This window comes from Leptonychotes weddellii, chromosome 11 (genome assembly GCF_054177405.1).
Source record: "Leptonychotes weddellii isolate Sample4059 chromosome 11, ASM5417740v2, whole genome shotgun sequence".
NCBI classification, from domain to species: domain Eukaryota; kingdom Metazoa; phylum Chordata; class Mammalia; order Carnivora; family Phocidae; genus Leptonychotes; species Leptonychotes weddellii.
This window is the reverse complement of record NC_138379.1, coordinates 25,251,104-25,262,371: the sequence shown is the minus strand read 5'-3', so window position 1 is coordinate 25,262,371 and position 11,268 is coordinate 25,251,104. Positions and strand designations below refer to the sequence as shown.

Genomic DNA, 11,268 nt, shown 5'->3' with positions numbered 1-11,268 from the left:
CGCTGTGAATTGTGCAAGACTGTTGAATCTCAGATCTGTACCTCTGAAACAAATAATGCAATATATGTTAAGAAAAAAAAAAGAAGAAGAAGAAGGTAGCAGGAGGGGAAGAATGAAGCGGGGGAAATCGGAGGGGTAGACGAACCATGAGAGACGATGGACTCTGAAAAACAAACTGAGGGTTCTAGAGGGGAGGGGGTGGGAGGATGGGTTAGCCTGGTGATGGGTATTAAGGAGGGCACGTTCTGCATGGAGCACTGGGTGTTATGCACAAACAATGAATCATGGAACACTACATCTAAAACTGATGATGTAATGTATGGGGATTAACATAAGAATAAAAAAAAAAGAGTATAGAAGAATAAAAGAAAAAAGTATTTGAATAAAAAAAAAAAAAGAGTTACAGTGGCAATGCCATTAGGTTATGTGCTTTGGGGAAGACCACAGTCGTACGAGAAAAATGCATAACACAATTTACCCAAATACAGTTTTTAGCCTACTCTATTCATAAAGTGCAGAAAACATTAATTTATGACACATAAATATTTTATTTATAGGGCCTTTTGAACACTAAAACTTTGCTCAACTAAAGAGAGCTCAGCAATAGTTTATCATTTACACTTTTTTTTTTTTTAAGATTTTATTTATTTATTTGAGACAGAGAGAATGAGAGACAAGAGAGCATGAGAGGGAGGAGGGTCAAAGGGAGAAGCAGACTCCCCGCCGAGCAGGGAGCCCGATGCGGGACTCGATCCTGGGACTCCAGGATCATGACCTGAGCCGAAGGCAGTCGCTTAACCAACTGAGCCACCCAGGCGCCCTATCATTTACACTCTTAAGAGCCAAGATTTGAATGTAGGAAAAGAGCAAAAGCCATAATGCATTATTCGTTTTTTGTCAACTTGCTTCTAATGGTCTTAAAAAAAAAAAATGAATGCATTTGCACTATAATTTTCTTAAAGAGACATAAATTCATCACAAAAGGTTTTGGTTCGGGGAAAAATGTTCACAACAAACTATTCATGTAGGTAAGAATACAAATTGAAACCAAGCACAAATGTATTGATTAAATTATTTTTATTTTCTTATTACATTCTCCATATATCCTATTTTATTTCATATGAGATCTGGGGAAAGTAATGATAATAGCTAACAATTAATGGGGAAAACCAGAGAACGTGAGTGCTTTGCTGTCTTTCAAACTATAAATCTCACGCCCACACCCCTCCCTTGATCAGAGGCCCACTCTGTTTCAGCATTATCTATGCCTGGGAGGGTAAGTCCATCTCATTTGAGGTTTTAGTTGGCAAATCCATTTAGCTTTCACACTAAATAAAATACTCCAGCATTGTCTTTATATGTAACAACGGTGATATTTTGGCCTAATCTGCCATTTCTTCATTTCATTGATCAGTTTTTAAGACCCCAAGTCAGAAAATGGGCTGCCTTCCTAGGAACCCTTATTCTAATATTTATTGAGTATTTATTATGTGCTATGCATGAAGTAAATACTTGACATTTGTTACTTCCTCATAAAAACCCTACAAAGTTATTACTAGTATTGTGATTAATATTAGCAGTGACCATACTTACAAATGTAATGTAAAATCAGCTTGGCACAGTACTTTATATGTGCTTAATAAACATCTGTTGTATTCACCAATGGCTATAATAATGGAAAATAATCTACTTAGCCACTATTTATACCTCCCATACCTCCTCTTTCATCCAGTCCTCAAGAAGCTCATCATCCAACAGGGATTGCAGTTAACTGAATTTTGACTTCTTCTTATTTATCTTCATAATCCCAACAACTAGAAAAGTTCTTCCTCAGAGTAGGTATTTTATATGTATGTATTGAATTTACATTTAATAACAGAAAATGCAACAGTTTGTCAGTGGAGACAAGATTTATCTTAGCACTAAATTCTAAGAGAAATTTCATTAATGCATTCCTTCATAATGGACATCATCTGACATCTACCAACAGTGATATTGCAGATGATACCAACTGAACTTTAAATGCTTTTTTTTAATAAATGCCTTTTTAATACTTAATTATAATAAAAGCTGAAGACATGATATAAAATCAGAATATGGTAAAGGCAGCTCTGCTTGGTGCTATTTTCAGTATGTTGCTTTTTATTGATTTAATTTGATACAGGAATAGACCATAGAAAACTCAGTGGAAAGAATGGTTGAAATTCCATTCATTCTTTAATTCATTCTACAAGTATTCACAGTGCAAATAAGAAGGTAGTAGAATTTATAATGTAACATAGGAAAGACAGTCACATGACCAGGTAATTATATTAATGTAATAACGATTATCATGGGGGAAGCTCAAGGTGTGATAAACCACATTATTCCTAACATAGAAAAGGGAAGGCTTTTAGGAAGAAATAATAAGTAAGCTGAAAACTATTTAATCAGTAGAAGCAATCCAAAAGGACAAGGAGAGAAAAGTTTGAAGCAGAGGAAACTAAATTGTGCCAAAAGCTCAGAGTTAAGAAAGCACCTAATATGTCTCGGGGACTGAAAAACAGTCTGACTGGTGGAGTGGAGAGGACAAGAAAAGAGAGCAGCTTACACAGAACCAGATCATGAAAGACCACATTGAGGAGTTCCATCTTTGTCCTAAAGATAATAGGGAGATTTGAAAGGTTTTATGCCTGGAGTACCATAATATCTTTTGTATTTTTGCCTGATCACTCCACCTTCAGAATGTCACCATTATGCATAGAATAGAAACTACTGTCAAGACTGGAAGCAGGGAGTCAAGTCACAAAGCTGTTCTAGTAATCCAAAGAATAGATGACATTGACTGGAATTTAGATAATACAGTTGGGGATGGAGACTGAATTCATTTGAGAAGATACATTGGAAGCAACAAGACATACTGATATTTGCCTAGGGAAAGTGAGAGAGGGGGAGATGCCAAGGATAACTCTCAGGTTTCTAAGATGGAACACCTGGGGGGATGATCGGTCCACTGCCAGAAGAAATGAAGGAGATACTGGAGTGGTGATATGAAAACTTTAGTTTTGGACATGCCCATGGGACGTTCTAGTGAAAATGTGTAGTAATTGGAATAGTAGACACTACCAGTCATGATAGATGCTTTTCATGTACACCCAATAATTCTTTTGGAAAGAAATGAATAATAGTCATTTCAGCCCAGAGTTCTGTCTAGTGCACTTACAACTAGTTGTGTTGCTTATTGAAGTAAAATTCACATGCTTTTGACAACAGACAGTGTGCATACTTAGGAGTTGAAATCCTGCCATGGCAATTACAGTGCCTGAAATGTATTTCTTTCTAGACTAAAGTCCATAATACTCTGTTTCTCCCCAAAGAATCATCTGGTATCTAAAGTGCTAGGAATAGTATAAGGTCTGGAACCTAAGATTCTGTGACAAAGAGAATGAAAGAGGAGAACAAATATTGCCAATTGATCACTTTGACTATGAATAGCATATCTTATGCTGACTAACATGAAGAAGCCCTTCTGAGATATTAATATTGAACTTTGAAAAATTCAGTACTTCCTCACTCAGATTATAAAATAAACAAACAGGGGCGCCTGAGTGGCTCAGTCTGTTAAGCTTCTGCCTTCAGCTCAGGTCATGATCCCAGGGTCCTGAGATGGAGCATCAGGTACCCTGCTCAGTAGGAGGTCTGTTTCTCCCTCTCCCTTTGCCCCTGCTCAGCTCGTCCTCACTTTCTCTCTCTCTCAAATAAACATTTGCGCATGCTCTCTCTCTCAAATAAATAAATAAATCTAAACAAAACAAAACAAAACAAAAACAACCCCCCACCTTCTTCCCCAACATACCCAAGGAATAGACCGAAAGTTTTGTTTAAGGACTAATTCCAAAGCCCACAAAATGTTAGTTCAGCAACTGTTTCAATTCCAGCATAAGGGTTATATGACCCAGACACTCTCCTAATTTTAAAAATTTACATATAATTCATGTGGTATTCATTTTAATATAAAAGTTACAAATATAAAATCAGTACTGAAAGATATATTATTAGGTTTTAGACTTGCTCAAGTGACTTTTGTGACACAGTATTTATAGTACTCAGTTGAACATCTGGTATCTAATAGTAGGAAAAAACTTCCAGCAAATTGGGGTTACATTTAGAATTAAACATAGTGATACTTGATTTAGTTCATACTGACCTTTTAACAGTCTCATTTTGTGTTTCATGGTGTCTAGATCAGCCAAAATTTTGTCTTTTTTTAGCCACTTCTGTTTTTCTAATTTTTGGGCTTTCTGCAATGCTGGAAAAAATATATGATATTTTATCTTGCATTGTGTTATCAACAGTAATTTATCATGCAAGCCAATAATTTATAAAGAACTTTCTGCTCCAAGAAATAGATTCAATTAGAAATAAGTAATTAAAAGGTAAAGGTCATTAAAAAAAACCTCATTTGAAAGATGACAGGGCTTAAGGCATTTCTTTATGGAATGGAGAAGGGGGGGAAGAAGAACAGTGCTGTTTTATTATATAGATTTACCATATGCAATAGCCATATTTCATTTTCCACTTCCACAAACTATTTGGAGGTGATGAAAGCCTGGCTTGGAACCATTCATTTTTTAAACATCCACCTACTGCCTAAAGGGTGCAATTCTTAAAAATGAAAATGTGCAGACAGGTCGTCTTCAGTGTGAATTAAACTCATTTGTTATTTTCTAATGTATACCATTATTCTCAGTCTTATAGACCAAGGATCTCTTTATCAACTAAATTAGACACTTTTCCATGCAGAATACTCCATTCCAGTAAAAAAAAAAAAAAACAGGCAACTGTGCAAATATAGGAGTATAGCTAACCTTGTGCACATATTAACTGATGGACCTCCTGTTCTTTGCACAAATGTGATGTTATTATGTTGGCATTATACACATTTTATTCTTTTCTTACGGTGACATAAAATTTATTTCTCTCTCCTTTATACACTTGTTTGAAAGAAAGTAAAAACAAAAAACTTACCCTTCGGAGATAGAAATGGTTCACCACAAGATACCCAGATGGCAATGGGATTTCTGAGGATGAGAGTGAGCAAAGACTTATCTATACCATCCAAACTATCGGATGTCACAGACTTTGGAAACAATTTGGTTTTCACTTTCATTCTTGAGTTTTCTAGGAAACAAATGGCACATTAATCAATACACGATTAATAATGAATAATTTGCCTCCTGAGTTTGTTTATTCAAAATATTTCATTTCTCATTAATGACTTGATTTAAACAGTTAATACATAAACCAGATGCAAATACATAAATATGATCAGAAACTTCATATGCAACCAAATAATTTAAACTAATCTGATTGTAAATAAACTTTTAAATTCCTTTCTTATGCTTTACTAGTTATGAAAGAAATCTGAGATGGCTTACTAAAATATCTACTCTGAAGAGGAATAAAATAAAGAGATAAAAAAACCAAGGACAGGAGGAAAGAAGTATAGCAATAGACTAAAGCCAGGGATAAAATGCTTCAGTGTCCTTATCTTTTAAATGAATAATAGATACTAGATATCTCATTCTGCTGTTGGGAAGATTAATAGAAAAAAAAAAGGAAGTGCTTAGAATAAATGGTGTTTGGTCTATTTAATTGGACGAGCATCCAAAAAATGCTAGATAACATTTTTGTTATTGAACGGACATGAAAGCCACACTTTTCATTTGCTAGAGTTAAAGCACAGTTTGGGTTCTAAGCATTCTAGTGGCCCAAGTAAAGAAGAAAACACAATTTCAAGATTCACATGGCCCATACAGAGAGAGAAATTCCTCAGAAGATACAACTTTCCTGGCCCTGAGATCTGAGAGAAATTTATTTCAGGGTCCTCGTAAAGGGTTTTTTTGTGAGGTAGCAAACAGTATCCTATAATAGGAATGAACAATATTGAGAACTTAACAACATGCTGGGTATTTCACTAAGAGTTCTGCATACATTATTTCAGATAAGTCTCAAAATGATACTCTGAGGTAGGTCCATTCCTCTTTTACAAAGTAACTGAGGCTTAATCACATAGCTAGGTAGCGGCAGAGTCAGGATTAGAACCCAGGCCATATGCCTCCAGAGCCTGTGCCCTTAACTGCCATCTCCATAGCAAACATGATACTCAGTTTCTGACTGGTGTCTGTTTTTTTAAAGTTCCTCAATGCAAATTGATGGCATAACATAAGCCACAATTCAGTAAAAGGGGGCAACCCACTAATGGATCGGCCTGATTCAAGGATAACCTCTAGAATATAGAGAGGAAGGGATGGCCATATACTTTTAGTACTCCAGCATGAATAACATTACTTCCAGTCAAGTTTTAAATAACAATTTGAAAGAAGGGCCTTTGAGATTGTAATCTTCCAGAACCTGGAGATCAGATATTCTATATGCCAAGTAAAGACCAAACTATATGCTTTAATGATTAGCTAGGCATTAAATGCTGACATAATTATTTTTAAAAACTAATTAGAAAACAGGACAAGTAATATCATTGTGAAATAATAGAAATATATATATATATTGGTCTCTGCCCTAAGTTCCTGGAAGAAAGCTTCTAAAATTCTGGTCATTTTCTAAGTGATAAGAGCACTAGGAGCATCTTTTGTTCTAATATTTTGTCTTTGATCCTGGTTCCTCACGCAGATCCTAAATCCTTTGGAATTTCCTGGATGATAGCAGTAGCTTGTTTTCTAACAAGAGCACTTTTGGCAGACTCTTGGATGAAGGCTGGTCACCAGGAAGACCAAGCCATGATTAGAACCTTGGAGTTTTCCATCCTACACTTCATTGTCCAGAGAAGGGAGAGAGGCTGGAAATGGAATTAGTGAACAATCATGCCTACATGATAAAATCCCATACAAATCCCAAAAGTACAGGGTTTGGAGACCCTCTCAGTTGGTGAATGCATGGAGATGGTAGGAGAGTGGTGGGCTTGGAGAGAGCAGAGAAGTTATGTGCTCCTTCTCACACAACTTGCCCTACTCATCTCTTCTACCTGGATGTTCATCAGTATTCTTTATCATATCCTTTTATAATAAACCAGTAGACAGTAAGTAGACTGTTTCCTTGAATTCTGTGAGCTTCTCTACCAAATTAATTGAACTGAAAGAAGGAATCATGGGAATTTCCAATTTAAGCCAATTGGTCAGAAACACAGGTCGGGACATCTGAAGTGGGGGATGGATCGGATAGCAGTCTTGTGGGACTGAGCTCTTAACCTGTGGGATCTGAAGCTATAACCAGGTAGATAGTGGCAGAATTCAGTTAAATTGCAGGACACCCAGCTGGTGTCACAGAATTGCTTGGTATGGGGAAAAAAACACATCAGGTGTCAGAAGTCTTGTGAATGTGATAAGAGTGTGAGAGTAAAGGACAGATACACAGGAAGAAGAGTGGGTTTTTCCTACTCAACTGTACACACAATAATGATAGCTAATATTCATTGAATGTTTAGTAAACATCAACCAGGCACTACTCTAAGTGACATATACATTTATATATAAACTCCTATTCATATATGTTTTTATGAACACATGTTCATATTTATGAGGACCAAATGAGTATATATTTACATGACTATCAGTGTGCAATTCATAAAATGAGGAAACTGAGGTCCAAGAGGTTAAACAACTTGCCCAAGATCATTCAGCTAGCAAGGAACAGAGGTAGGATCCGAACCCTGGTATTCTGGCTCCAAAACCCAAGTTCTTAATCTTCAAATCATGACTCTCAGTACAACAGTGGAAATCTGAGATCACTCCGCTGAATCACTGTGAGTTAGACTCATTCTTATTTCCCAAACTGTTGCTGGGGACAGAGTTCCTGGCCTCAACTTGTACATAGTTTGATGAGACACACAAAGATGTAAACAGATAATTATAATACAGTGTGCTGGGAGCTGCAATACAGGGGCCTTCACTGATGCTTCTGGGAGTTTAGAGGGGCAGTGGCAATGGGCAGGGGCAGGAGGATAGACAACATCCTCTCTTCAAATAATAGAAAGAGATTTGCATTGATCCAGCCCCACCTTCTTAAGTGGTCTCCAGTTGGTTTTGGTTTTAAATTTAAAAACAAAAGCTGCTCATGTTATATAAAGTAGCTAAGTTGTCAAACATATTTTATAAATTTGAGGCAATTTTTTTATTGTTTTGGTGCTGAGACCAAATTTACATTATTTGTTAACTTTTTCTTATCATTCTGCAAGGTAAAAGCAATACGAGAATCTCACATGAGAGAAGCTTCCTGTGATTCTATAATTCTAGAAAGGGGTGATTGAGTCACAGAATCACATTTAAATTTTTTATGATGAAAAATAAGAATCAGCTAAATCCTATAGAATGTAACCAACCTTTCATACTTTTAATAGTTGTCTCCTTTGTTCGAACAGGGACTGCCTCTTTCTTTTGTTCCTCAGTGTTTCTCTGGATGAAAGATTCCTCTAGCGCCCATAAAACCAAATCACGTAAGGAAAGGATTGTGGTCCCATCTTTGGTATATACTTTGGAGGCTGCTCTGGTGAGACCAAGTTGCTCCGTGCATTCTGTAAGAAGCTAAATAACACAGATTGTAAGGAACTAATGAGACGAAAGAGTGATAGGGCTGGGAATAATCGTGAAGAGCTTATTATTTTAGAAATTTGAGAAAATCCATTAATTTGCAAAAACAGAAAGCTAAATAACTACCGACTTGATCTTTAATTAGAGACAATTTTTGGTATCAGACTGTCCTACATAATCTCACAAAATTAGTCCACTCAAACTGTGAAAATTAGCTCCAAAAATTTAACACAGCAGCTGATGTATGTTAATACATTTTATCATCAGTGTTTACTTCCTAAGAAGTGTTCAATTTAGAGATTCACTTTCAACTTTGTTGCTTTATAAGGTATAAAACTGTAACACTTTGTATTGATGAACTGCTTTAAAATAAATGAATAGTTGACTTTCAAACCCAAACTAACCTATATTATTACTTTCATTTTGCAGAAAGGAAAACAGGCTGAAAGGGTAACATTTTTGTCCAAGACTACAGAAGCCAGTTATGGAGCTCAGGGTGAATCTTGGAGTTGCTAACTTTTGTGATTTGCTTAGTTCACTGAACAATATCTTAATAAAAAGGCTATTTGTATTCAACTGAAAAGGTGAGCAAACGAGTAGGTGTGTATGTGTGTGTTTGCAAGGACGTCTCCAGGGTAAGTCCATATCATATTTAATGTTGCTTATAAAATATGCTGTTAAAGGCACTGGCCAGAATGTATAGACAAGAGAGTCACCAAGAAAAGGAAGGACAAAGCTGGGTTTGAACCTCTTGAGCTCTATGACAGAAACCACATGTTTCTTCCTAACATGACTCTTGCTTCTCCGATTTGAAAATGAAATGAAACAACCTGTCAACAAATAAGTGCTCAGATTTTCCAAATGATAAATGAGGTGGCATCTCTTAGAATATTCAGATGACATACAACTTGAAGCTGGAAAGGGAAAGAAGGCGACAAAAAGGGGGGGGGCATTCTCTCTATCATACAAGTGAAGAAAATCTGGTAGCTTGGTGTCCCCCTGCTTTTAAGTATCTTTGCTCTGAAGCCAATCTAAAAACCTGGTTTCTGGTTTCTCATTTTTCTAAGCCTGTATCCAAAGAAATACAATAAAAAAGAATATCTTTAAGAAAACAGAGATCTTGATCTCATCAGCTTGAATTGGTGAAACTGGCCAGGGACATTTATCATTCAATCCCACTGCTTTTTTCTTGTCAGAAGAATCACTATTATCATTACCTCGGAGGATGCAAGAAACGTTTAAGTGATAGCCACTTACTGTGGGGAATGTTCCAGCCACAATTAACTTCCCATTTCGATATCCATCTCCATTTTTGTATGCAATTACTTTCACTGCCTTCTGGTGCAGAGCTGCTGTACCCCTATGAGATACAACTTGCGCGCAAGTCTTCATCCGTAAAGATAATAGGCGTTCTTCATAATAACTTAGCGTTTTCTCAGCCTCATAAGAAGATAAATCAGCCTGATTAAAAAACAAAAACAAAAAACACAGAGGTCTACTCAAGCTTTTTACTTTAGTTTTTGTTATTTTGGTATATTTCAGTCTCTTAATTTAATAAATATTTGCATGTACCTGTGTGGTATCTAAATTTTGAAATCCTCACTCCGCATGCTATAGGTATTGGATACCGCAGTGGGAAGAACATTGGGTCAGAGCTCAGTTCTCTTCCCAGTCCTGTCACTGAGTCTCTAGGTGACTTTAGATCTCTGGCTTGTGTGCCTGGCCTTCTCCTATTTTCTACTTTGCCTTCTCCTGTGACAGGAGTTGGGGGAGGATGCCAGGGCCAAAGAAAGCCTGGCGTTGAAGTAATGAGATGCTAGCACTACAGATAATCTCTTCCTCTTTAACTTGAGGATGATGCCATCCTGTGGTGGCAGATATTGATGAATGGGGAGGGGAATGAGTGCAGTCCTAATCTACATGGTAAGGAGGGTTGTAAACACCACACTTCACCCTTCCTTTTCCACCCCTACTCAGGATGCTGCTTTGAAGGAAAAACCCTGAGATGCTTTAACACTGGGGATTCTTTCCAGTCAGCTCACCAGCACCTCTTTAGCCCCACCATCACTAAAGCAAAGCCAAATGCCTTCAGACTTCCCCAGAGGACTGACTTCTTTTCACCTTCAGAGTTACTGCTGAACTTAATGTTTACTGCAACTGTTCCTATCCCCTCCAGACCCCTCCCACCCGGCACTGTGTATCCAGTTTAGGAGAACAAGGAGAAAAGATCTAGAAATGGAGACAACAAGTCCTGGAGAGCACACCAAGTTGGAAGGTTCCTCTTAGGAATTTTTCCTTTTTATTTTTTTATATTTTTTATTTTTATTTTATTTTATTATGTTATGTTAATCACCATGCATTATATCATTAGTTTTTGATGTAGTGTTCCATGATTCATTGTTTGCGTATAACACCCAGTGCTCCATGCAGTACGTGCCCTCTTTAATACCCATCACCGGGCTAACCCATCCTCCCACCCCCCTCCCCTCTAGAACCCTCAGTTTGTTTCTCAGAGTCCATCATCTCTCATGGTTCGTCTCCCCCTCCAATTCCCCCCCTTCATTTCTCCCTTCCTGCTATCTTCTTTTTTTTTTTTAACATGTATTATTTGTTTCAAAGGTACAGGTCTGTGATTCAACAGTCTTACACAATTCACAGCACTCACCATAGCACATACCTTCCCCAA

The 11,268-nt window shown here is 37.0% G+C and overlaps 1 protein-coding gene across 1 annotated transcript in view; it reads right to left on the bottom strand.

Moving 5' to 3' along the window:
• The window catches only part of LOC145716276 (doublecortin domain-containing protein 1-like), a 30,339-nt gene that overhangs the window by 16,035 nt on the left and 3,036 nt on the right, over positions 1 to 11,268 (bottom strand). Inside the window, exons 2-5 of the mRNA XM_081799081.1 lie at positions 9,840 to 10,086; positions 8,384 to 8,576; positions 5,008 to 5,160; positions 4,187 to 4,288 (exon numbers count right to left, since the gene is read on the bottom strand). Of these exons, the coding sequence (XP_081655207.1) occupies positions 4,187 to 4,288; positions 5,008 to 5,160; positions 8,384 to 8,576; positions 9,840 to 10,086 (695 nt within the window). The remainder of the gene's footprint in view (positions 1 to 4,186; positions 4,289 to 5,007; positions 5,161 to 8,383; positions 8,577 to 9,839; positions 10,087 to 11,268) is intronic.